General features: G+C 42.4%; 1 protein-coding gene across 1 annotated transcript in view; it reads left to right on the top strand.

Annotated features, from left to right (window-relative positions):
• The window catches only part of WWC1 (WW and C2 domain containing 1), a 71,554-nt gene that overhangs the window by 23,491 nt on the left and 20,439 nt on the right, over positions 1 to 27,624 (top strand). The window contains exons 2-9 of the mRNA XM_054079665.1: positions 9,312 to 9,421; positions 15,284 to 15,487; positions 16,890 to 16,966; positions 17,894 to 17,973; positions 18,920 to 19,049; positions 19,620 to 19,766; positions 20,776 to 20,849; positions 25,979 to 26,221. Coding sequence (XP_053935640.1) covers positions 9,312 to 9,421; positions 15,284 to 15,487; positions 16,890 to 16,966; positions 17,894 to 17,973; positions 18,920 to 19,049; positions 19,620 to 19,766; positions 20,776 to 20,849; positions 25,979 to 26,221 — 1,065 coding nt within the window. The remainder of the gene's footprint in view (positions 1 to 9,311; positions 9,422 to 15,283; positions 15,488 to 16,889; positions 16,967 to 17,893; positions 17,974 to 18,919; positions 19,050 to 19,619; positions 19,767 to 20,775; positions 20,850 to 25,978; positions 26,222 to 27,624) is intronic.

Genomic DNA, 27,624 nt, shown 5'->3' with positions numbered 1-27,624 from the left:
GTGGTTACATTCCAACTCTTGCATGCTTTTAGTTTAGTAGTGTTTTACTGTTCTCATAGAGTCTTTTATACATTTTTTGCTTAATCAGTTCAGGAAAGCATGCAGGATATACAGCCTGGCAGGCAAGTTAATGTTGTGAGAAGCCTCAGCTTCCATTTCCTGACTTTTTAACCTTGAACTATCCCAGGAATTTTGCGTTTGAGTGATTAAGAAGGTATGACTGACCTTCTGCCTCACTCCTCCTAGCAGAACCAGTTTGTTAATCTCTGGGAATGATCTAAAAATCTGTAAGTGGAGTTTGATAGTCTCCTTGCAAATAACTTGGTAGTTCCTTGCTTCCAGGTGTACTGAAAATCTGTACTGAAAATAAATGCATGGGCAAACAGCTGGACAGTGTGCAAAGCAGAGCTTATAAATGTGCAGGCAGTGGGTAGGACAAGCCAGCAGCTGTTAGACTGATACATGTTGGGCATGCTCATTGTGGCTACTAGGGTGGTAAATTGGGTATTCTATAGCTCAGTGCTTCCTTAAGTCTGAGTAAAAGACATTTATTATTATTAAAGGTATAAATGTATTTGTAATGCTCAAAATACAGGCTACTGCCTGACTTCAGGTGTCTTTGTCTCCTGATCTGCTTTGTTTAGAATCTACTTGGGCAGCATGTGACTAATTTCTGTAGAGAAAGAAGAATTTGGATGTTATTTGCTAACGTGAAAGAAGTAGAGGGTTTAAATTGGCAAGTTCTGTACAACTCAAGATTGGATTAATGAAGTGCAGGGATTATTCCCATGTGCTGGCCAGAGATCAGCAGAGGACAGCACTGAGCTCTTGAGTGTCAATAAAACTGTTCAAAATTAAGATACCTTGGAAGATAAGCCTTGATTGGGGTTGGATGTTAAGCTTATCTATCCCAGAGGTGGCCCAGTGCATGGAGCATCAGGGGCCAGGAGAAGATGCGGGATGAGAGATCTTTGGGAGGCTGAGAACGTGCTCAATAACCATGGCAACAAATGAAACCACTTCTGAAAACTGCTCTGCAGTTTGAGTTGCTTGAGATGTGGTGTTGGTTTTTTAGGGCATTGCTATTGGTGATGTTTAGCTTATAGTTTAAGCAAATGTGTTTGGTTTACAGCAACAACTTCAGTTAAGCTGTTCTTCTCATACTTCAGCCTGTTTTTACTGTAAGTGGTATAGTGCTGCTCAGTTATCTTTTGTCACAGCAAGACCAGAACCAGGCTGCAGTGCTGTGCACGCTGGCAGTTGTTGAAATGGCTTCTGTTTTGGGTAACTAGAAGTTTAGTGTGACTGTCTTTGTGTGGCTCTGGCTTCCAAAACTTTGAAATGTTGAGGCTGATCTCTTACCAGACTCCTTGGAGCACATTTAAGAAGCTTCGCAAACTTGTGGTCACTTCTAAAAGGCTCCCCCTTGTTACCTGGGAAGCATTTTCCCATTCATAGTACTTGTCTGCCTATGGTGGTCTTAAATTACTCCTTTCTGCTTGCTTTGGTGCAGAGATTTCCCCTTTTAATCCCACTGCAGTTGCTGAGGTTTTGGTACAACCGAGGCTGCCATTTGGCCGGGAGCTGCCTGTTGTGTCACTGCTAAGGATACTGACTGTTGGGGATGAGCTGTTCTCATCACCTTTTCCCTAGATCGCAGTTGGAATGGGAATCCAGGGGAGTGTTTCATCGTGCCCAGGCGTGTGGTGACGGGGCGAGGAAAGCTTTGCCAGCAAGATGGTAAAGCAGGCTCTCTTCGCTGCCACACCTCCAGCCTCCAAAGGCAATTCTCTCTGCAGTGAGAGAAGATGCTCCCAGGGAAAATAGTTACTATAGTGACGAATAACCCTGTTGTGTTTGAGGGCTGGATCATTAGGTTGAGTAATAAATGTGTAGGAGTCTACTTTTAAAAGCTTTCGTGAGGAGGAGATTGCTGTAGTCCTAGAAAAATTGTCTGCAAAGTGATAGGTTTTTCTATGCTGAAGTTTAAAAATAATCATTGTCTGTCTTGAGAATGAAATGACCTCATTAAAAACAAAGCAGCTTGTATGTCATCGTGTCGAGACTCCTGGCGGTGATTCTTGCAGCAGCCTGCTGAGCTCCAGGAGGAGCTCTGCCCATTAACAGGGTATCCGGAACTCAGACCCACAGGGTTCTGGGTGCCGCCACCCCAGTGTCACAGGTGGAATCAGGTGCTTTTGGCCCATTTTCTATCCTGGTCATGTAGCTCAGCTTGGCACATAATGAACAGTGAGTTTTATTCAAATAAGAAGTGACAAAATGCTGTGTAGAAAAAAATAATGAAATACCTACCTACCTGTCTACCTACCTACCTGTCTGTCTGTCTACCTACCTACCTGTCTGTCTGTCTACCTACCTACCTACCTGTCTACCTACCTACCTACCTGTCTACCTACCTACCTACCTACCTACCTACCTATCTATCTACCTATCTATCTATCTATCTATCTATCTATTTGAAGTAGGAGCCGTTGAAAATGACACCTGATTCCAAGCTTCTCACAAAAAATGCTGGATTTAAAAACTGGTTGTCTAAGATAAATGGTATGAGCTCTGGCAGGTATTTCCACTCATAATTTTGTCACTCTGCTTGACTTCTTGCCCATGAAACCTGCGTGCCTGATACACTCACTGTGTACCTGTGAGTGCGGGAGGGAAGGGGAGAAATGGTGGGAGCTGTTAAGCTGTTAGGTTTTGGTGGCTAATGCTGCTGCTGGAGGAGCTGATGTGAAAGTCCCAAATGATCCGGGTGCCGCCTTTGTTCCCTGTGCATTAAGCTGCTGCTGTCAGTGCAGTAAACTGTAGGAAATCCCCATGTCTGTGGCCTTACCCATACAGAGCCAGGAAGAATTTCGTATACGGCTGCGTGATCTGTGCTGAACTGCTTAAAATAAGGCTTTGCTGTTTAAAAGGCTTTGCTATGTCATGGGGGGGTTGAGGAACCCTGCAGACGTAGGGATTAAGTGGGTTTACGTACAGCGTAGAAGCTTGACAGTCCACTCTTGGTTTCTAAATGCTTGACATGTGGATGACACGGGCACGCGGTTTGCTGTCTGCACGTATAGGTACCTCCACATACGCACTCCCAGCCGTAAGCCGAACTGAAATCTGTGTAGTGGTCACCCACCAATCAGCATGGAAATCCAATAGTTACAAAAGTAAAATTTCCTGTTTCAAGAAGTTTAGAATTGATTTCTCTTGCCTTGTAGTATTAACTCCAGCTTTGTAAGTGGCACAGTTCACCCATCTCCAGCTCCCATCAGGAACCTCTCTGATCTTACAGCCATGTTTAACAAACCTTCTGTCAATCAAAAACTTGTTATACTAGGATTATTTGCCTTCGGTTTTCTGTGTAATGAGGTTTTTGATTGACAATGGTAGAGTTAAAGTCTATAGAAAGGTTTTCTGAATCTGAGATGAGCAAGTTTCCATTTAATAGTGTTTGCACATGATAACATTGGCTTCCAGGTTTATCTGTGAAAGAAGGTGAAGATGATAGATCAAAAATAAGAAATACAGAAACCCTTCTCTTTTAAAAATTATGTGACTTATAAACTAGAGCTATGAAACTAACTTGGTTTCCTGCTGTGGGAGCAGGATTTGAACATCATTTACTGTATAAATACTTGAGCTATTGGGGGCAAATGTTTTGCGAAGTCTAAGTATCTCCATACATTCACTGGCCTGTTCATCCTGCCTCTGCCTGAGGAATCCTCGGGTTAGGAAGCTGGGTGATGCTGTTGTCTTTTACTTCTGCTTCACTTCCAAAATAATATCCTTGGCTAGCTGCATGCAGTAATTGCTGAGGGTACCTGGTTTCCAGGTGTCCTAATGAGCAATTGCACTTGCTCAAATAAATCTGAATTTCTTGAATGATATTGAATGGAAAAAAACATATTGAAAACTAAGGAAATATGAAGCAAATTGATAAATGTCGGATGATGTCTTTTTCAAAGCACTAAATGTCCCTACAAATAACACTAATTAAAACTTAGCTAGTAGGGGGAGAGTAGTCACAGGTGACAGGAACATGAGATACAGGTGAGTTGATTGGAGATGAGCATATGGGTTACTTTTTTGGTGAGCTAGCAGAGCAGAGTTAGGCTATGATCTGGAAGTATCTTCTGTAGCTCAAGGTGCATTCTCTTGTAGGAGCTCCATACCAAGTTTAGACTCCAGCCTAGATGAAGCACTTCAGGGGTAGTTCTGGTCTAAATGATGCTCCGAAGGGTGTTAAAGCAAAGCGAGCGTGGCTGAAGATGCAGGCAAATGAATGTGTGTGAAAGTGTTATCTCCTTTAATTGGAGTAGTTTTGATTTAATATAAAATGCTATGCCTGCAGACTTTTAAGTTTTCCCCTTGGTTCTCTCTTTGTGACTGGAGATCTGAAGTCAAAGTCAGGGTTTTCTGAGCTTTTTGTGTGCACTGCTTTCTTTTGAAAGCCGCATGAATGTATCCGGAGACTTCCCTAAGGGTGGAGGGTACGGAATGCATAAATCGTTCTGTAGGTTTCCCTCCTTAGCTATAAGCACAGTGGGTGAAAGAGGTCCATTTTTCTAGATTGCTGCTTTGGGTCTGGCTACAGAGAGGACCTGGTCTAGGATAACCTGGTTTGGGTTGATGGAATTTTTCCCAGGCTGCTAGGAAGCTTTGTGAATTGCAAAGAAGACGTTTCAAAATAAACAGTTCTGCAGATGTGCCCTGGCTTTAGTTTGCCAAATGCAGACACAGTCCTTTTTATGCAGAAATAATGCACTTACTGAATCATGTCTTGCTGTGAGAAAGAAACTTTACCTTTTCCGCATTTAGTTCATTGTGCTGTGTGGTGAGTGTGCTTCGGGAGATGCTTGAGTTTGGACCCCTTCTGGAAAATTGGTTTATTTCAGTCTTTGTAACAACTCCTAAAATCATATCTTAAAACAAGGCAGTAATCTTCATTTTCTTTTTATGCTTTATTCATAGTCTGCATGTTTTATGTCTGTAATTGTAAGCATTGCTTCTTTGATTTGTTCCAGTTTCTCCCACAACAGGAAGGAAAAGGAGTTTAGAAGAGTGAGTAATTTGGTTATGAAGCTGCAGTTATTTGGGGAAATAACTGTATGGCATATGTTGTCCGAATTAATGGCATTACTCTCTTAATTCTAAACCTAATTACTCTTCTATTTGCTAGATGAATGACCGGATATCTTCTTTATAGAATTCTTTATCTGCTGTACAAATGGGATAGTTGCAAGCTTGCCATCAGTCAGAGGGGACAGAACTGGTCTGGTCCATGGTGGGTGCTCCTTGTGAGATAGACTGAAAATCTGAATCTCAGAGGTGAAACGATTATTTCTGAGCCCTAGTAACTGGCAAGTCCCCAGCTGGCTTGTGTCATTGCTGTAGCAAAGTGATCCTGCCTTGCTTTTTTCTCCCCTTTTTCCAAAACTCTAACTGAAAGAACTGACTGGATGTAGTTCATGCATTACAGTTCATGAAAAATAGGAATAAGCATCCTTCAGTTGCTTGATCCTCGCTTCCTAATGAATCTGAGAGTTCCTGAGCACCGCTAGAAGGAATTCAGCTGCTTCCAGTAAAATAAAACTGGACAAAAACTGACCAGAAGCTTTTTAAGTTCGGTATTAAACTTCGGGGCATTGAAGTTGGCACTACAGTGGTGTTCTTTGATGAAGTGTTCCCAGGTCCTGGGGCTGATAGTGCAGCACAGCACTGGTTTGTTTATTGTTTTTTTAAAAGAAGGTTGATTTTAATATTAAATGTGACTCTTGAGCAGAATTCTGCTGCAGAAAACTCTGCTCGGTGTGTTATACGAACTAAGCTACTGAGGTATGCTTTACTGCTGCAGCACACCCACGTAATATGCATTAAATATGCATTTAATTACTGCCCCATGTTGGAGGGTATATGGTGGGATCACTGAGCACTGTAGCTGGGACATGGGAAATGCATGGTTTTCTGGTTTAATTAATCCATAGGGCTGCACGGAGGCTCTAACCTCTCTATGAGGTGAGAGGTAACCTCTCTATGAGGTTAGAGCCTCCGTGCAGCCCTATGGATTAATTAATTAATTAATTAACCTCTGTGAGGTTAGAGACTGTGCAAACCCAGGACAAAATGACACCTCTTCTGACAAAGTTTTCTGTGAAAGTAGCAAAGCAACTATATTGCTGTGGATTGTTTTTTATTTTGAGTGTTATTCCTTAAATGATACACTGGAAAAGACCGCTTGGACTTTGCATGGCCCAGATGGCACACGCTGTCCCTGCTGATTGTAAATATATTTTTACAAATAAATAAATACTAACTTTTCCTCATTTACATTGTTCCAAATGGCATCTAATAAGCGTTAAATCTAGGCTTTATTATGGACTATAGGTGAAATTTTTTCACTGAGTTTTTTAAATGAAATGATTGGCCGTGGAAGAACAGTGTCATGCTTGTCAGGACAATCAAATAATTACTACAACACGAGGCCTCAGCAGTTATGCTGAAGTGTCATCGAGCTGGTTTTCCTGATGTGTGTGAAGTCGAGACCAGCCCTTAGACAGCTTTTGAAAATCAGCTTGAATCTTAAGTTGCAAGGAAATAAGCAGAGAGCATTTCTTTTGTGCGTTTGTTTTGATGGGCTGGAAGGAGAAGGCAACCTCAGGAGCGTCTGTCTGCAGGGAGCCCCCTATTTCGTACAGGGGTGCCCTGCCTTGTGGCACCACGGAGATGCTGGGGAGCCAGGGCAGGGCAAGCTCTGTTTCCTGCCACCTGCCAGGTCTTCCCAGCGTGTTTGGGCCCCTCAGGGATCAGCGTAGGTCCTCCAAAGTCCAGTGGTCAGCTCTGCTCCTCCTCTCTTCCCTACCTTTTCTGCTTCTGCTTGATTTTATTTAATGTTAGTTCGGTTTTCAGTGAGGCAAAAGCACTAAGCATAGTGTTGCAGTTAAAATTGCCAACACGTTTGCAACAGCACTTTCATCTGCATTATCTCCGGAGAGTTGCTTGTGTCTGACCTTGCTCTGCATTTTTACCCTTGTGCATCTTTACTTGATCAACTCAGTGCAATGAATACTGGATACTCGGGCTTGATCCACAGGGAAAAACATGGATTGGGGGAGAGCTATCCGATATTCTATTTTATTATCAGGTGATCCCTGTTTTCTGCACAAACATGCTTTTGGTACACAGTCTAGCTTAAAAGCAGTAAAAATAAACCTTTCTGTGAAACTTTCTTAATGTTTCACAGTTCTGTGTGGTGAAGTTCAGAGTTCTTTTTTGTGCTGCAGAGCTTTGAATCAAATTGAAATTTTCCGTGAAAATAGTGATTGCAGCACTGCTTCAGATGGCAAAAGCAATGTGTTGACAGTGAAATGTGACAGCAAGCAAGTAGAGATCTTAGTGGCTTGTGTAGCTTCTGCAGAAACGTTCCCACCTCGTTCTTACAATGTACTAGACTTCCAAGTCATTTTCAGGGGAGAGTTATGTCAGTCATTAAATGTTGATTTTATGTTGAACCTCTTAGGGTTGGAGGCTTTTCTCTAAAATTCCCCTTTGCACTGATGAGTGAATGTAAGATGTTGACATGGGGCTACGAGCTGGTTGCTCAGTGCCTCCAGATGACATGTGCTCAAGTGTGCTCAAAACTTAATAAAACTCTTTATCTAACTGCCAGTCCTGCTCTGTTACCTTTGGATAGGGAAGGCTTTCAGCAGACTGTTCAGCCCATTACAGAGGGTTGGAAATATCCTCTTTTAACCTCCTTACCTTCCTGTGGCATGCTTCCAGTCTGAGTAAAGTTTGGTACAAACTCAGTTTTGAGCTGTTTGACCCAGTTGCTCTTAGTAAGTGCGGAGTAACTGCAAGAGAAGGTCTGCAGTGTTTTGTGGTGTTCTGTGCATTTGACCCAAAGGGCTCTGCTGATGAGTCCAGCTGATGAGCCTCAGCACAGTCATGGCGTGCCTCCGTGGTACGCAGTGTGTGATGCTTTGGGGATCATGGAATCACAAAACAGTTTGGGTTGGAAGGGATCTGAAGGATCATCCAGTTCCAGCACTCCTGCCGTGGGCAGGGACACCTCCCACTGGATCAGGTTGCTCAAAGCCTAATCCAGCCTGGCCCTGAACACCTCCAGAGATGGGGCAGCCTCTCTCTGGGCAACGTGTGCCCCCTTACCACCCCCACAGGAAAACATTTCTTCCTAATAGCTCATAAAAATCTCCCCTTTCAACTTAAAACCATCCCACCTCATCCTGTCCCTGCACTCCCTGATCAATAGCCCCTCCCGAGCTTTCCTGTAGCCCCTTTCAGTATTACAAGGCTGCAATAAAGTCTCCCTGGAGCCTTCTCTCCAGCCCGAACAACCCAAGCTCCTTCAGCCTGTGCTCGTATGGGAAGTGCTGCAACCCTCTGATCATCTTCATGGCCTTCTCTGGACTTGTGAGATGTGTGATGGACCTGTGGACCTGTGACATTTTGTGCTGTTGGCAGCTGGATATGTATGATACCTGCAAATTTAATTCTTCTTACCTTATACCTCTCTGCAGTGATATGTGTGATTAGTAGTTTTGTTGGTGTGACCTAAACCTTATGAGCTCAAGTGCAAAGGGCGGAGAGAGGTGTGATTTCAGTGACCAAAATCTACAGAATCACTGCAGGAATGGGTACTGGGAGCTTTGTTTGTAGCTATGCCTTCAAACTGTTGCTGGATGTGGTCTCCAATGGAAACACTCAACAGAACAGTATTGCAGAAGTAAGTCTTTGCTTGGACTGAGTGGGTTACGTGTTTTTGTGATACTGGAAAGTGAATGTAGTTTGTCATTAAAGAAACAGAACATATTGCGATGCAAATGAGTGGAGTTGTATGACAAGTGGTCCCAGAGTCCTCAGCACTTGCTATTGATTGTGTGGTCTTAATTATTCATGATATGCAGATTGCATTTCTCATCTTGCTCCTTCTTGTCTACATATTTTTGATACAGGACTTGCCTGCAAAGAGTCTGGTTCTTTCAGTTGAGAGAGGAGGATTGTTTCTGGCAAAGTTCTTCATGTTCCTTTGTTGAGCGAGTACTGGCAGAGCTGGGCAAGGCTTGGGAGCTCTGTCAGAATGAATTCATCTGGCTGTAACTTCAGATGAAGCCAGGGGAGAATTTGTGGAGTGTTATTTGATAAGAACAAAAGCTTTAAAATATTTTTCTACTTTTAATTTTCTTTACTGAAGCCCTTGTGGCACTTGTGTTCTGCTCAGTTGTTTGGATTAGACATGTGGGAGTGTTTTTATTCATCCTAAATATTATTTTGCATTTCAGGTATACTAAACCACTAACCTTTGCAGACTGCATTAGTGATGAATTGCCATTAGGATGGGAAGAAGCTTATGACCCTCAGGTTGGAGTTTATTACATAGACCACAACACCAGTAAGTGACACGTTATTGTATTTTTACAGAGTGATTGTTCTGTGCCTGTGTTAAAATACACTGAACATAAACCCACAAAATCGATAACAGCATGCTTTAGAGCAGATTAGATCTGCAGCTCATGCAATGAAATCCTGTCCTTCGTGGTGCAAGTTACTCCCCTCTGTAAGCCATGAATTTGAGACCTTTTGGGTTTCAATCTTCGGATCAGCAGTCACGTTCAAGCTGATACTATGGACACACCTCTGCACGATTTGGCTCTGCTGAAGAGTCCGACTAGGTAGCAGCGATCTGGAGTTTGTTCTTAGCTTGGAATTTGTCCTTGTGGCAAGACTGTCGGAAACAGTGCAAAGGTCTTGTGTTGACTCCCCTGGCAAGGATAAATGGAATGACTGCCTGAGCTCCCTGGGCTGCAGCAGTTTGCGCTGCCTTGACTGGACAGGAAACTCTTAAGTAGGCTTGGGATATCCTGAGAGGTGTGCAAGTAGGAAAATCTTAAGGCTTGGGGCGTTTTTATTCTGTATCTTTGAACTAAGCCACTGCTTACTGTCTGTGTTAGATTGCTTGATAGACCAGAAGTGTTAAGCTTTGTAAGACTGTTTGAATTATAATAAAATACAGAAGTTGATGTATCATTACATTATTACGTTATTAGGAAATGCATACTGGGTTGTGTTAGAACAAATCCCCTGAAGAAAGCACTAAATAAAATAAATCAGTGACTTTGGTTGTCTTTACACAACAGCTCCAGTTGCTGTCTAGGAGTTCACAGCAGAACTGTGCCCAGGCCCTCTTGGGGGTGCTTGTAACTCATGCAAAGAGAAAAACTTTTAAAAGACAAAACTGTCTTGAAGCTTTTGTTGCTGGGATTTGGGTCTTTTTAGGGTTTTTGTTTTGTTTTGTTTTGTTTTATTTAAATCTGCTTCTAGGACTTCACCTGAACTTCAGCAATTTTTTCAGCAAGTTACAAGATAGATATAAAAATTTAGAAGTGTTGAAGTCTGTTTTCTGGGTTGGTTTGTTTGGGGTTTTTTCTTAGTTATCTTTGCACCCTTTGCTTTTTTTTCTAACCTAGCCTGAGACTGCATCTTCCAGGTTTTAGCAACTTCTCTTAGGTATTAAAAGTGCAGAATTAAAAAAAAAAACTTATTCTCAAAAAGCAGCAACTGCCCTCTGCAATAAAAAGATCAGATGTCTCCAGATGTGACAGTGACACATATGTCATGAGTTTATGTCAGTCCAATATCACAGTTTTTACATATCTGTACATGGCTTTATGCTAGTTATTTTTCTGTGAGGCAGGGGGTGCTGATTTTTCCCTTTACAGGAAAGGACAGTAGGGAAGAAAGGGTAGGCAAACCCTTCAGGATCACACAAAGGAGATCTGCAGGGCAGAGGACTGGATGAACTTTGCTGGAGAAGATGCAAGACTCAAATTGGGGTCTCTTGTAGGTCTGTAAGACCTTGTGCTGTGTCTGTTTCACTTCCCCAGGAAAGCACTCAGGGGAAGTCAGTGATGAAGTTGCTTTTAAATGACAGGCTCAATCTTCATGCTTTTGCCAATCTCACTTGGGTCTGGATTATTCCTGTGCTGACCACACTTAGAAAATGAGTAAGAGCTGAGTTTAGAACTCTTAAGTTAAGACTTAAGACTTAAGTTAAGAGTTAAGACTTCTCTTGATCTCCTTCAGCCTGATTTCATGTTTTCGTGACTGCAAGCATGAGGAAGAGAGAAGAGCCCGGGCAGGCTCTGCAGAGGAGGCAGAAATATGGTTGGACTTCATTTCTCTGGAGGGTTGAGGTTTGCTGTCTTGTTCTAGGATGTTGGAGGTATGCCTGCCAGGGGCCAGGGACATGCCACCTTCCGGTGACTCTGAAGGGCTAGGCAGTAGGGTTGGGTTAAGAGGTTCCTGCCAATTCAGTTTTACCTGTACAATGCTTTTGGGGAAGCAAAATTTCTTCCCTGTCCCTTTCTAGCAAAACATTTGTGGGCTTTGGTGGTTTTGGACTGTTGCAGTAGATGTAAGCCTGTGCAGGTGCTGTGGGAGCTGGCGTTGTTCCCAAAAGAAATAATCTTTATTGCACCTTCTGAAGTGAACGTTGGAGTCACCTCTGACCACAAGAAAAATTTGACTCAAGTAAAATGAGAGGATGTTCCCAAGAGTAATTTCCTTGTCCTCTGTGACCTTTCTTTTTGGTTTGAGATGTATTTTTACCTTCTCGTTTGTCTTTCTCTCCTGTTCCCGCTGGAGGAAGCTGAGGGCTTCTTGTCAGTGTGGCCCATCCTAACCAAAACTGAGACATTAGCTTCCCTTGCTGGCGTTTGCCTAAAGAGGGCTGGCTGGCTGTGCTCCTGGTGCACACAATTCAGATACAGGAAAAACCCCTTTAATCTGAGCCAGCTGTGGGGGGCAGAAGCTTGTCAGTCCTCCGGAGTGTTTCAGCTGGCGGAAACGGCAGCGTGTAGGTGGGAGAAACAAAATGTAATCCAAATTGTACCTTCGAGTTGATTCCATCCTGGGTGAATGTGCAAAGATGTGGTTGCATATCTGAGCCCTGTGTGATCCAGGGCAGTTCCCCCTGGTCCGTGACGCTCGCAGCACTGCAGGCTTCAAGGGTGTGCGGAGTAGCCTTCAAGCTGTGCTGACGCTTCCTAAATAGCAGTTGCTCTCAAAAAATTTCACTTCTGTGAGAGGCCAGAGGCTACAAGATCTGACCCAGAGCTTCAATTCAAAGGTTAAAAAGAAGAGAAACAAAACCATGACTGTATTTTTTTATGCCAGTTCAGATCATGATAAAGCAAACCATATCCACTTACCTTCAGCTAATCAAGAGGCTCATCTTTGTGGTTTATGTTGAAGTATCCTCTGGAGAGTGTCCAAAACCACCTTCTCCAAGTTCTCTCGCAGATTGTCTATGCAGGAAGGAGCTGTGATCAGAGGGTGTGAAGGGGATGGAAGCGTGTTGGCTCTTGCTGTACATTTGAAGTCTTTGAGACTAATTATCAGAAACAAGCCCAAGGACAGACCTAAATTAAATTTAAAGCCAGGAACCATTTAAAAAACTGAGGTGGAGAACACTTCTAACCTTCTCTCTGAGGCAAAACAAATACAATTAAATTGGATTGAGTACCCAGGATGTTCCTAATACAGTATTAATGCATAGCCCTGAGTGTCTCTCTGGGAGAACTTCTTTGGAATTTGATTTGCACAAAGCAGTGATGATTTTCTTGCCAGGTGCTGATGCAAGCGCAGTAAGGCCACATTCTTCAAACATGAAACAATCAGATTTATTTGTGACAAGCCAACATAAATTAAAAATTCACAAGAAAACAGGTGATGTCATAGCCTGCATTTCTGTAGTCCTTTCATCTGGCTTTTGAATGTACTTTGCATTTCTCAGTAGCTGGGGCAGATCAAGAGCCCTTGGCCAACGTTTTCACAGATTGTTATGACATGTTTGAGAATCAAAGCTACGATCAAGGGGATACAGGTAGTGCTGTGATTACTGAACAGGCCGAGGTGAATATTTAGAAAAATGGGAATAAGGCAGTTTCAGTACATGTGCATTGCTCATTTTCTTCATGAGCTGGATGCGAAGCATTCCCTTTGTCTGGAGGGTTGTGAGCTTGGGGTAGTGTTAGTGTTTCACCACCTAACAGAGGTAGTCAGGATTGTAGATTGTTGTAATCTTTTTCCTGGTTGCTTATAACAGAGGGATTTCCCTGCGGCAGCTTCCACCACTGCCCTTGTGATTATAGGAAGAATGGGCTGCTAGTTTAAGTGAAAAATGGAAATAGCCAAGCTTGAGCTACCCGTAGGTACAGGGAGACTTAAGACCCAGTGACCTGAATTAGACTTCAAGAGTTGTCGGTATGTTGCTGTCATGTTCAAAGCTGGAAGTTAAGAGTCCTGACTCATGGTTGCTGGTGCTCATTCACATAGGCTGGTCCGGGGAAGCCGTGTGTTTGGGAATGTGGAGGGCACCTCTCTGGCTAACTCACAGCTGACATTGCCCTTCTGGTTCAGCTATGGAGTAAAGAAGTTAGCGCTCCTGGATGTGGGTAGTAGTTACGTGGAAAACAGGATTTGGAGGCGAGAATAGAAACAGGAGTCTGGGATTTTCAGACTCTCATAATGGATACACAGTTGTGTCTTCCTGACTTTTCTTGTGCTCCGTCTCAGAGAGACTATATCGCTGGCCGGGAGGATACCAGCACCTATACTTGGCACAAGTAGCTCTTTTTTCATCAAGTTGTGTTGAGTCAGTTTTTCAGGTCCACGCTTAGCATTACATCAGCTGAAATATTGCTTGTGGGAGCACAACTTTTGTAGGTTTTAAAGGACTTTTTGTTGAAATGTTTCTACAAACTATATTGTTAGTGTCTTAAAAGATTGGTTTTTAATCATCTTTTGGAGCTTTGCTGTGTGATTTGAGATGCCTTATGTTCTTCTGAGTCTTGAGATACGGTTAAAACAAGTTATTGCTGGAGAATCCTGTTAATTTTCTCCTCAGCATGACCACGGACAGCTTGTGAAAATGGTTGAGTGTCCATCCCTTGAGTAAAATCCTTTTATTTCCAGTCTTGCTCCTAAGGTTACTGTCAAACTGTTCCTTTCCCTACATCCTGTGTATTACGGTGTTGGTCTTCTGCTTCACTCACTTAAGAGCTGCTCATACCTTCCACCGTGACAGCTCTTACTAAATATTTAAAGAGGCTCTTAAGATATGCAGATTAGATTTCTACCGATAGTTTCAAGCAGCTCCTTTTTATTAATTATTCATTATGTGGTAACTAGGCATCCTTATTCAAGCACATAGTTTAAACAGTTTAGAGCACTTAGTCGACTGAATATTGGAACGTATTCCAAAGAAGAGCGTATAATAGCCATGAAAGAGAAATGAAGAATATTTTGGATGCTTCTTCACAAAACTGAGACAAATGCCGACAATAAATTTGCCTAATTAGTATTAGGACTAGGTGCATGTCTGGGACCTTATGCCTTTTTCATGAGTAGAAACCTGAAAAGCGATGCATTGGTTGTGTTGGGGTAACGGAGGTGGAAGTGGTGTAGCCGCTCATGACTGCGTTGCCTATGTTACCAAAAAATATTTCTCTTAAACTCCACCTCCTGCATTCTGCAGCAGTTTACTGCTGTGTCTGCTTTCAGTGGAGGAAATGTTTACTCCCCTTCTGAGATGCTGTGTATGTAATGTCATTTGAGATGCTTTCATGAATACATTGTGTGATTTAAAGAGTCTTTATTTTTATGTACCTATAGAATCTGAGTGAGAAGGGTTTTATTCCCTTTTTTAATAAAAGCCACTTGGCAGCCAAAGAGGATGGGCAGAGTTGTAATTACTTTCGTGTTGTCAGATGCAGTATAATGCAGTCATGTGGCAATGATATTTTCTTGAAGTTTTTTATCAGTGAAATAGTAGAGGTGTTTTATTAGTAATCTCATAAAGCAGATAAAATAAAGATAGGTCTGTCAGTGAATGTCAGCATCTCGGAGTGTGTGTGTGTGTGTGTGTGTGTGTGTGTGTGCGCGTGCGCTTGTTGAGGATGTTTTAAGAGGCAGAACCAGGATGGCTTCAGCAGCAGGAGAGTTGGAGAATTGTCTGATGAGTTCATCATGAGTTGTTCTATACGGTGATTCAGTGTGGCACAGGTCATTGGAGTTCATTGAAGATCAGTGGGAAACAGCTAAGAAAAAAAGAAAACACACTTATTCCATATTTTTATTAGGGGGTGAGGCAAGGGGCTATTTTAAATTATTGCTGTAAATGGTGAAGCTTCTCCAGGCAGCGGCACAAAACCTGTTTTCCATTGATTTTGCCTCCTTGTGTTCTCTCTCCAAGAAACTACCCAGATAGAAGACCCTCGTGTGCAGTGGCGGCGGGAGCAGGAGCATATGCTGAAAGACTACCTTGTCCTGGCCCAGGAGGCAATTGCTGCACAGAAGGAGATCTATCAAGTGAAACAGCAGAGGCTTGAATTGGCCCAGCAAGAATATCGGCAGCTGCATGATGTTTGGGAGCACAAACTGGGCTCTCAGACCAGCCGTGAGTACTTACCCAGTGACTTTCTTAGTTGTGAACTCACTAGGTCAGTAACATGCTGGAAGCCGGTCCTGTGGTAGAGCGCTGGGATGTGTTATGCTATGTCGCTCTCTGCGTTTGCTCAGTTTGTCTCAAAAGCAATAGCTGCCTAACGCTGATTTGGTAAAGGATCATTGCTGTGAAACACTACTGTGGTTGGCTCAACCGTTGGAGTCAACGTGCAGATTTTCAGCATGGGCTTCAACAAATGTGAAAAATGAAGTTATATGGTATTTTCCTTGGTTCCTCTGTCTAATGTATAGAAGGAGGATTTATTTCCTTCAAGTCTTCCAGGATTTTATTTGTTAATAATACTTAGCATCGCAAACTTGTTATGTTCTTGATAGCCACATCAATCAAGTGACCTCTCCTCGCTTCACTCTTGCTGAGTTGTCTGTTACAGTGGTGAGCCCCACTGGCTAATCTTGTGCCTGATCTTAAAAGGCATTTAAGTAGTTTCTGTCAACTGAAGGGTTCTAATTGGACTCAAGGTCCCATCTGTCATCCTTGAAGTACTGGGTTTTGTCTTCTCTTAGGAGCGCTCCACCTAAATGCTGGCATACTGGAATGCCATGAACACTGTGAACATGAGTTACATTGGCGTGATGTGATCTGTCTTTAAAAATACAACCAAACAGAAAGAAAAAGAAATATTTTCCTATGTTTTATAGGGCATAAACTGATGGCTCCAAGGATCAAAATATCTCCCTTGCCTACAGCTACCTCTAACATCATTACACATTGGGGAGTTTCTGTACCTTCTGAAGCAGAAGGGTTTTAACCACTGCTGAGAAGAGAGTTCTGTTCTTAATGGGCCATTGATTTAATCCGGTGTGGCACATTGTATGATTGGTTGTGTCCTCAAGGCTGTGAGAGGGCTTGTGTTGCATTTTTCAGTTTCTTCTCATTCTTTGCTTTTCTTTGTTTCTAGAAATTCAGTGTGTGTACTCAACGAGAAAGCAAAAAAAATAAATAAAGTAAACCTTTATGCAGTGCCTGTCCTTTCAGTTCTGTTAAATGCCCCTTCAGTCCTGTTAAGTGCCTTTGGAAATTCAGGAGGCCACGCTGCTGAATGGAGTGAATGTGTTTGGGAGTCTGAGCTAAGTGTGTTAACCTGGAACAAATCAAGACTTTGGAGATGCAGGACATGCTGTGGCCTTTTTAGTATGTACTTTTTGTGGGGCACTTGCCCTTCTCTGCCTTTTGGGGTTGAGAAAGGATCTGGAAAATAGGTAAAAAAAGGCCTACACCAGCGATGTGTGGAGAACTGGGTGTGCAGGAGCAGTGGGAGGTCTTAATTTGTGGTAGAACTAGCGGAAGAGGGAGGAAGGTAGAGCTGCTAAACGGAGTGTTGTGTTTGTTCTAGTGCTCTCTGGCTCATCGTCAAGTTCTAAGTATGACCCGGAGATCCTCAAAGCGGAGATTGCTACTACAAAATCCAGGGTAAGTAGTACAAACGGACCTTTGCTTGCCATGAGTACACTTCAAGTATTTCTAAACCTTACGGCAAGTACTAAAACGAGATGCTAAAGCAGCTGAAAGAGCTAATATTGCCATCCTTAATCTAGGAGATAATTTATCACAATTCTCAAACATTGCCGTCTTCAGAGTTTGAAACTCTTTTTTTCCCTTAGACTTTAGACTTGCTTGGAAGCTGGCAGTACACATTGCTGTGGAGGTACACTGTGGGGTGTTGAGCTGCGTGCTGGCTCCTCAGCATGCCACAGCGCTGGGGAGCTGCGAGTTCTCTCCAGAGACTGGCAGCTGTTTTGTCCTGGCCTTAGTGCGGGTTGTTAGCAGCGGCAGTGTGCGCTGTCATGCAGAGCTCAGTTTGGGAAGAAGAAAGGACTAAAGTAAAGTAGGTCATTCTGGCCTCTGTGGAGGAATATAAAACAGCAAGCTGTAGGGTCAGTGGATTTAAAATATTTATTATCATCCTGCTGTGTAACTCATGCAGTGGGGCCTTTTAGTTGGGTATCTTGGAGGATGGCTCCCATCGCTGCAGTGTAGCTCGTGTCCTGATGCTTAATGGTGTTTTTAATGATTGGGAAGGGTTTGAATTTTACTGAGTAAAATTGACGAGTGTTTCATTCCTGTCTCTCCTGCGTTTTTCTCAGTTTTCTGCTTATAAGGTTGTAAGTTCCCTTGAGCCCCTTGCTAAGTGGTGTAATACTGGAGAAATCCCTAGCCAGTGGTAATGTCCTGATGAGGATGCAGTCAGGGCTGTTAGCTGCTGTTGAGATCAACTGATTATCTGGAAACTTTGTGTAGAGTACTGTCTGCCCTGAGTAAGTTTTGGATTGAATGCTTGATGTTGTACCTAAATATTCATATAAGGTATCATTCTAAAAACGTGACACCTTGCTGCAGGTTAATAAACTCAAGAGAGAAGTAGCTCACATGAAGCAAGAGCTCCAGTACAAAGAGCATGGATTTCAAACGCTGAAGAAGTAAGTTTGTTCTGAAGATCTTATTTTCAGTGTAGAACTAAATGCATCTGAACTTGTATTGCATCCCCCTCTACATTTATAAATAGCTGCCTAAACAGCGTAAGCTGAAATATGTTCCTGCTGATATATTTAGACGTATGCAATTGAAAGCAGTACACAGCCACGGGGGTAGTTCTCTCAAATCAATGCCTGTGTGGGGTTGACCGCATCAGAACTGACTTCACAGCAAAAAGATTTTGAACCAGGCTTTTGCCACTTAAATGGAATTCTGGTTTGCTTGGTATTGCTCAATACAAATGACAAAGTACAGCCTATTGCCTTAATTGTAAAGGCCATTGTTTTAGGGCACTGGGGAAAAAATTGTGGTGGAGTAGAAGGGGAGGAAAAATTTCAGGTACTTACGTTTGTATGAATAGCCGTCTGGCATGTTTTAAGTCATGTCACTGGTTAATAGCTTATTTATTATAAATGACAACTGCGGTAGAATTCCTTTGAGAAAAGGAATGATGAGGCAGCTTCTAGTTAGGTTGTGCAAGCAAATACATCTGTGTGTGTGAACTCTGTGCCTGGTTTTTGAAATCGTGACTGAAAGTAAGGTACATCTCATAGATGGCTGATTGTCTCTGGTTTAGAAACAAGCGAACTAGGAGCAGTGTGCCCAGACACACTGTTTTGGGGGTTTCGTGTGCATCTTTTTCCTCCCTAGGGAGTCTAAGAGATTCTGTGGCTCAAATCAGAGTTCTGAAGCTTAATGTACTATAGAGTGGAGTAATTTAAGTGGGGATGAGTGGGGTTCTTTATTCCTTCTGTTGTCTTTGTTATATTTCAGAGTGTGTTTTCCTTTAACGAATTAATGTCAAGATGCGTGCATCTGGGATGATTCAATTAGCTGGATTTAATAAAGTGTTAGCTTATTGTATTTTTTTTTTTTTACATTTCCTTGCAGAATTGACATGAAAATGTCTGATACTCAAGGTGGCTACAAACTCGATGAGGCACAGGCCATTTTAAGTGAAATGAAAGCTCTCAAGAAGGCCATCACATCAGGGGAGAAGGAAAAACAAGACCTCATTCAGGTATTGAACGAAGATGGCCTTCTTGGTTTTTGTGTTGTCATTACTATCAGATTGAATTTCTGAGAAGGGATTTTGGTATTTTGTATTTCAGATACATAATTGGGTTTTTAGTAATATAAATTAACTCTATACTGTGGTTAGACTGCCATCTTTTTGTTCTTCAGATCCTGGAAATAGAAAGTATAATATACAGCAACTAAATGTAGGAAGTGCTTGCTTAGAAATGAGTGTTTCTCTCAGAGTTACTAGTCAAGAATGAGCCAGTATTACTGCACTGCTAGCAAAGAGCGGATCTGGAGAAGCCATGGAAACGCTGAGGTGGGCCCACTTGGTCTGCCATCTCCAGCAGCGAGCCTGTCTGTCTGGGCAAAACAGTGCGCTGATGGTCCTCTGGGCTTCTTCGTGCTGTGGGAGATGCAGTCCAGCCATGCCGGACCTTGTGTTTGTAGGGTCTGAGTGCAGACAGTAAACGTGTTCGGGTCTTAATCATGTAGTTTAGGCTAAAGCTTTGTAGCTTCTGAGGTGTTTTGAGCAGAAGTGAGCTCACCTAATGACTATTTTTGGTTTTAGAGCTTAGCTAGGTTAAAAGACAGCTTTGTGAACGACAGAGGATCCCAGTCAGACCTGTGGGCCAGCAGCATGTCTGTGGAAAGCTCCAGCCCTTTGTTACCCCGGCAGTACCTGGATGTCAGCTCCCAGACAGATGTTTCAGGAAATGTGAGTAACGCCTGAGAAACCAACGCATGTGGAGGCATTCCTCTCAACTGTAATCTATGTAGTACTGCTTAGTTTCCAAATATGGGCAAGTAAGTTTGAAACAATACCTTCTCCTGGTTTAAACTTCAGTATGACCTTCATTTTTGTGTGCAATGTTAATGTATCTCTAAAGGCAACTTGCTGTTTCCCCACGATATGTCTGTTATAACAAGCCAGGTGGGAATAAAAAGGAAGTAAGTTTTATTTTGCCTGTAAGTGTAGCTTCTTGTGATACAAATACTCCCTTAGCTCTTTACAGCAGTGATACGCTACTAGACAAGAAATACTCAGTGGCTCCATATGGGCTGAGCTCCTCCCTTAATAGAGCTCTTCCCTTAAGAGTGTGTTTGGCTTTTGGTGTGAGTGTTATGAGTGAGAATGATGTGCAGATAATTTGATGCCATCAAATGTGTAGTACTCATAAATCTTCAGTACCACTTGTGCAACAAGATCCTAACTGTCAGGCTGGTGTCAGCCTCAGCAAAGACTCAATTAGAGCTGTGGGTGCCTTGGATGTTTTATGGGACATCGCAGAAGCCTTCCCTGGTAGCTTTTGCTTAAATATTTGCAGACACTTTCAATTGGGGCCACACATGTGACTAAAGATCTGCAGATTTGGGTATAAGGGTATGTCCCAGGTCTGTAAGATTTTACAGCCAAAGCAAGATGCAATGCAGCATTTAAGGAGAAAGAATGCAAAGCTGTTTGTGTGTGCATGAAAATAAAAGCGCGAGTTATGTGTTGCACGCTTTTTTTCTGATAAACTAGACCAAAAAGAGCCTCTGAATCTCATGGAGTTTTAAGTATTTGAAGCAATCACAGAAAATCAAATCACAAGCAATATTTTCCTGTTCTGTGGTTGGTTTAACTAGTAAATGCAATGACAAGAGCAAGTGTAACTTGAAACATCAGGAGGGAATGTCAGAAGAGCGTGGTTGCTAAGTTGCTGATTTTGTATTTTGTGTCTCAGTTTATTACCAGCAGCAATAACCAGTTGGCTGAGAAAGTGAGATTACGCCTTCAATATGAAGAAGCAAAAAGAAGGTAATTCTTTAAATTCTTGTGCCTTTTGGCTGTCACACAGCTTATTCCAAAGATACATTTTGCTAAAAAAGGTGCCACTCGCGTTGAAACCCAGCATTACAGCTACATAAACATGGTAATTTTTGAGCTACTGAGGCAATAGGCTTTGCCGGCCAACATTGCCGTACGAGAAATAAATAACCATCCTAGAGATCGCTAAGGAATGACTAATCCATGAAGAATTTGGTCTGGCCACACCTGTGGGGACATAAGTGGTTTTGCTGCCTGTTGCCAATGCTTCCCCATTCCTAATAAGGAGACTGTACTGCAAGGCATCTCCTTACCTTATTTAAAATGAAGTGAATGTTTGCATGGCTTTAAGTCAGACAAGGAGAAATATATGTTGTGTTAACACCTAACGTGTCAAAATATGGTCGATGACTACCATTTCGAAGCTTGTCTGCTTATCTGTAAGAATGTTAGTTTCCACTTTTGCCCTCTGATCTGAGTTGAATGAAGAATAGATTTACAAAATTCCTATCCAATTAGCAGGCTAATTTGGGCAAAAGCTTTCTGGGCTTTACATTTTTAATGGATAATGGCTAACTAAACTGTTTAGAAAGTACTGGTATTTTTATGGATAGATACTCCAGTTAAATGAAAAACTGGCAAGTGATGTTTAGACTTTGGGTGGGCTAGTTCTTGGTCACTGATGTTACCATCAGTAGTGGTGATTCCCATTTTAACTGCTCTAGAGGGACTTTGCAATTCCAGAGAGTTAAACTTCAGATGTGTGGTACGGGATCTATGCTAACAGGATTTTTCTCCAGTCTCTGGTAAGAGATAAGAGCTTTAAAGCCGAGGTTACTCGTAATGTTCTCATTTTAGTATATTGGTATAGGCAATAAGCCATGTGTTTCAGTGGCATAAAATTTGATCTGTATCTGTGGCAGTGGTCGAAGACTGTGTGTGGCCAGCTGCTTTTTGACATAAGCTTACATTTTTCTTCTCCCGTGGAACAATTTTTTCAGCACTGTCTATTTTGCCAATCTAAGATGAAAGTCTGCCTGGACAACCAAATCTTTCAGTGACTTTCTAAAAACAAGATTAATATTATTAGCCCTCCAGATGCAGTGGTTGAATTTTCCATGTAGATACTGCTCTTTACTTCTAAACTCTTCTCAAGAATGCAATTCAATTCTTGCTGACTTTATATCTTCAGGCTGAAGTAGACCACTCTTACTATAGTCTGTATCTTTTCCAAGGAGGGCTGAGTGAATAATGACAAACCTGAGCAGATTATTAATATACTTTTTAAAGAGAACTTTATACTAGCACAGTAATTCATTTGAAGTAATGATGAAGGGCATATGACACTCTTGCAGTTAAAGAAGGCTTAATACCTCATGTCTGTCATCATGTATAGATTTTCTTAGACTTTAAAAAGCATTATCATGAGGAAAGAATAGGCATGAATATCATGAATTATCAATAATTATCATGAGGGTCTGAATAGGCATGAATGATTGATGCTAAAATGAAAAGATCTGCTGCTCTCAGAGCACTATGGTTTTGGCGTAGTTTTGAGTAGGAGCTGCAGAAACAAATGTCTTAATGTGCTTTTCAGCTGAAACAATACTATGGATATAGTGACTCACAAGGAACCCTGTGCTTCTGTGAAAGTTCCTCCTTGTGATGTTAGAAGTGTTTCCTGTCCCCATAGCACAATATTAAAATGTTCCAAAACCACAATAGGAAAGCAAGTACTTTGCCTCTGTATGCATTGCAAAGGGAGCCAAATACTGGAAATAGATAACTATATCTTGTTTGCTCTGCCTTGTCTGGAAGGGTACTTAAGTCCTTGAAATCAGGATGATCCCCTGTTAATTAGAATAGAATTACTAGATTTATAAAGGCCTGATGATTTTGGAAGTGGACCATAGCAGACAGTGGTTGTAGTACTGTTGTGGACCAGACAAAAGGCACTGGTGAATATCCTGCTGAACCTCACCACAGCAGAACTGTCGGGTACAATTCTGTGTGTTCCCTTACCCACCACTAAGGCCTTTTCTTCCACAACTTTGTGAGACAGGAGCCCAAGAGCAGTTAATGCTAAACCTGCAAAAAAAGAACAAAGGGCAACCACTGTGACAAACTTTAGCTTAATGGGCTTGGAAACTGATAATGGCTATCGTGTCAGAAGAGATGTCAGTGCTACGTCTCTACGCAGAGACAGCTACTGCAACTGCTCTACAACTTCAGGCATGTAGTTTTGAGGCAATTGTACACTTATTAGTACCTTCAACAGTTAAACTTCTGGCTTGTGTGACTGGTGGTAATGCTGGGCTTTCAGAAGTGTATTTTCTAATCTCCTGAGATGGAATATTTCAATGTCACATTTGGCAGCATTGCAACACTGGTGGGTGTTTGACTGGTCACTTTTTAGACCACACCTCCCGCTTTGATTTTTTTGGTGAAGCGCGGAGTCTGGCCTGATCTGGGGTTGTTAATTACTGCTGCTGGATTCACAACTTAATGTACACCTCTGTGGAGATGCATGTACTCTGTATGACCTCCCAAGAGACTAAAAATTTGGTGTGTTGTGCCTTGATATGACAATGAATAAATCATCTAACTGCCTTTTCCAGCTAAGAAGAAAGCAGTTAAATAGAACTTGAGCTTCCTATTCTGTGTTTTGTTCTATCGTGCAAGCTAGTGCCTGTTCAGAAACACTCCATGACCTGAGCCCAGCGTCACTGGGTTCTTTGCAGCGCAAACCCGGAGTGGCTCAGCAATGATATAGTTCCAGCTCACTCAGTGAATGCTGCAGGGCTGGAGTTTTTAGCCAAATACCAGACAGCCTGCAAAACATTTCTGTTGTAATAATGCTGTTTTATTGGAAAAGCAGGATACATAACCCTCCTTTTAACTGAGAAAGGTAAAACAAATAATCATTTACAAAGGGTAAAACTTGAGGTTAGTTTTAACAAAGCTGTTAGGCTTGGAAATGCATAGAGAACGAATTCCAGTGGAAAAGCCATATCCATGCATATGTATGCCAAAAGTGATCGGATTAATGCCAGCCAATCCTCTTAAACTCATATCCTTTCAGAATGCACAGAGGAATTCTTGGATTATGAATTAATGCCACTGTTAATTCTTTGTTGAGCACAGTGGTGCACTTAATCAGGCACTGAAAAACAAAGCAGCTCCTAGGAAGACCTAAAAATAGTTGAGCTGAATGTCTGTCTGTTATGGAACTTTAATTAGAGTAAGCAACCTGCTGTGGGAAATGGGTTTACAGAAAGTGAGGCTTCCCTCCAGACAGGTGATCTGTAGTCTGTCTCCTCTGATGGAGGAGGCAGGTCAGTCTGTGTGAGCCTAATCCTTCATAGGCTCTCCTGAGGCTCGAAGTTCCTCTTGGCCTCTGAAGCTTGGAAGACAAAGCTTTATTCTTCAGAGCCATTCAGCAGCCGTGTAGCTGCTGCTGCCATCCAGATCTGCATCTTATTACTTACTCCACACACTTTGGTTTTGCTAGTTGGCATTGAATTTGCTGTGCCTGCCTGTGTGCTGGCTTGCTGGAGGAGGTGTGCTCCATCCTGTATGCTTCTGTACCATAAAGCAGGTTCTAGAAAGAGATGAATCCGGATTAATATCCACAACTATTTGTGATGCCTAATTTAAATCCAGTAATTCTGTCACCAGATCACAAAGCCCTTCTCAAAGTGTGATGAATATCGAGCTTTCGTTTTACGCATACAGTATTTCACTTCTGTTTCTTTTGTATTCACTAAACCTGAGTGAGAGATTAACCTGAGTTAATCACGTGAAGGGGCAGATGTACCTTGGCTCTGGTCTTCAGTCAGGCGAATTATTTTGACAAATATCTTGTCTTACATTGAAAGGTACTTTATCTCCTTGTTTGCCTTCTGAACTTTTGTAATTTCTTCACCCCAGCCCTCTGCTATCGCTGCTCCCCACTCGATTATTTTCGGTGGTGCAAGTTCCAGAAAGACAAGTCCTGGGTAACTCTTATTCAGTTTCAGCTCTTCTATAGTTTCTCACCAAACTACACTGATCACCCAGTCAGGTCATGAAGAGTTGTAGGTCAATGCGTCCAAATGAGACTGCTTCCTTTGGGAAGACTGGTGTTACCACCTTGGTTCTATGTCCTGGCCCACTGCTGGTTTCTTTGCTTCCCTCTCCAAGTTCCACTGCAAAGTCAATCATTGATGAAGCTGAGTGAGCAGTTCACATACTTGGAAAGTTGTGAATGGGCAGATAGTTGGAGTGAGCAGCCTCCTTACCAGCCACAAGCTATGCTCTCCTCTGCGGTCTGACAAAGCTCTTGCTAAACTCTAGATCTGCATTGCATCTGTTGCTTTTAGTAGTCATCTTCCTGCTTGCGATAGTGTGGTGTGGTCTTGAAGGATTAGCGATACAGGAAGTCTGGAATGATACCTCTAATGAAAGTAAGCTTTAAATTTCATGCAAATAAGTGTCTTTGGGTATAGGTAGGATCATCCTGCCTCTTCGACTCTGCGTTCTCAGGTATGCGTTGCAGCACAGGTAGCCTGGCTCTTTAATGTGTCCCGAATGCTTAGTGTTGGGTCAAGAGTTGGATCCCATCAGTAGCAGCATGCGTATGATTAACTTCCTCATTTTAAAGACCAAATTAGTTTCTAAATTTTTGAGTAGCCACTGATCTTTATCAGCCTATCTCAATCTTATACAGAGAGTGTACAGTTCTTTTCCATAAAACTGATTAAAGATCACCTATTTACTGCATGCTGCTCTCCACACCAAGCACTTTGAGGTCATTAGCTCTAAAGCATATGAAACACTCTACAGCATATCTGAAACTTGATTTCTTGAGATCCAGAGTTTGTGTTAAATTGTTCCCTGACTTGTGAACGCTGCAGGGTTGCTAGAGACTTAGCTTACCATCGGGAGCAAATCTGAATTAAAATGCCATTCGGTACCTCCTGGCAGTGCCATCGCTTGACGAGTGCCCTGATAAGGAGGACATGAGGGTGAGGGTGCTTGTCCCTGAGCTGACAGCCTTCTTCAGGGCAGTGGTTGGTCATGATTCACCTCTGTGCATCTGAGACGCTCCTCATGGAGTAACTGCTTTCTTTTTGCTGCAGAATAGCAAACCTGAAAATACAACTGGCTAAGCTTGACAGCGAGGCCTGGCCTGGCGTTCTGGACTCTGAGCGGGACCGTCTAATATTAATTAATGAGAAGGAGGAACTGTTAAAAGAAATGCGATTTATTAGCCCCAGAAAATGGACTCGAGGAGAGGTGGAGAGACTGGAGACGGAGAGAAGGCGCCTCGAGGAAGACCTTCGGGCTGCCAGAGACACTCAGAGCAAAGCTCTAACGGAGAGGTAGGTTGCTGGGCGTAGGTCAGAGCTTGCCTTGTTGAACAAGAGGTAATCGGGGTAAGCAGCAACATCCCCTGGCTGAATGCTGAGAGCAGTGCACTCTCGGATTTCCAATGAGACTGTTTCTACTTAGAAGGTTTCTGAAATCATCTCCCAAGAGAAATCACTTGTAAGTCGTACACCCCAAGTGAGGAAAGGTTGTTCCTATAAGTGGATCCTTACAGGAAAGTAAGAAATGCTCAATACAGCCCAGTATGGTGTTCAGGTACTATAATGTTTCTGTATGCAGTCAGCTTCTCGCAGCAGCTTCTACGGTTGCTGTGCAGTCTGGAGCCTGCTAAATGTCAACACGTGGAATTCTAAATTTTTAAAATGTGTTGTTTGTTCTGAACACCTTTGTATGTGATTCCTGTAGGAACTGGTATTTGACAGGGCTGTGGGAGCTGCGTGGAATATCCTGTAAATCTGAACTAGCTGAGAAAAATGCCAACTATCCTCCTTAATTTTACTTGTGTTACTGCGGGAGATCCCATGAGAACGTACAACGAGGACAAATACTGTGTTGGGCGTTGCCTACAAGTGCTTTACAATCTGGATGTATTGATGTTAACATTAATTGCTATGGCAGTGTTACTTTTAGCTGCAATCTCTTCACTATACGTATATGTACATATAAAATACACGGAATAGGCACGTTGCATTCACTCTCTCTATAGCTCTATATTTTCTTTTCTTCTACATGCTCAGTGTCCAGACCACACCAGTTTTCTGCATAGTCTTTTCATGGTTTTATCATGCTGGAAAAATTGTAGGCATCTTGGATGTTTCAGCTGCGGGACTTCTACCAGCTTGAAATATCTATGGCTCAACAAACGTTTCTGGTCTTGCCATAAATGGAACACTCACGTTTGTGATTTTTAGGGATATGGTCCTGTTCTAATGTGCCAAAGAAGCAGTATGTTTCTGGAGAAGGATTTCATGTCTGGAGGCCTGTTAAGTTGGAGAATGAGCTCCCACGTGTGTGTGTTTGTGTCTCAAACCAGCTTGGGAAAGTTGTTAAAGACCATAGTTCATGTAAAGCTGTAATGAGATGGTTAATAACTAAATAAATCTTAGTCATCCATGGGCCTTACTGAAAGCAAGTGAGAGCATTTACACCTTTATTAGCATAGTAAGTGGAAGAAGGCAACACCGTGTAGCAAACAAAATCTGCTGGACTTTTTCTGGGGTCAGATCCTAGAAACATTAACTTTTGTAGTACCAGTTGTAAGTATTTTCCGTGTTCTGAATGTTTTCAGGATTGAGTTCTACATGTTAAGAGCATTGGAATTAGGTAAACCACCTACACATCTTGACCAAACCCTGTGCCATGCTGTATTGTGTTTTCTTATTAACCTTTTTAGGAT

The sequence above is a fragment of the Cuculus canorus genome, chromosome 14, assembly GCF_017976375.1.
Source record: "Cuculus canorus isolate bCucCan1 chromosome 14, bCucCan1.pri, whole genome shotgun sequence".
NCBI classification, from domain to species: domain Eukaryota; kingdom Metazoa; phylum Chordata; class Aves; order Cuculiformes; family Cuculidae; genus Cuculus; species Cuculus canorus.
The sequence above is the reverse complement of the archived record's forward strand: the minus strand, read 5'-3'. Positions and strand labels throughout refer to the sequence as shown.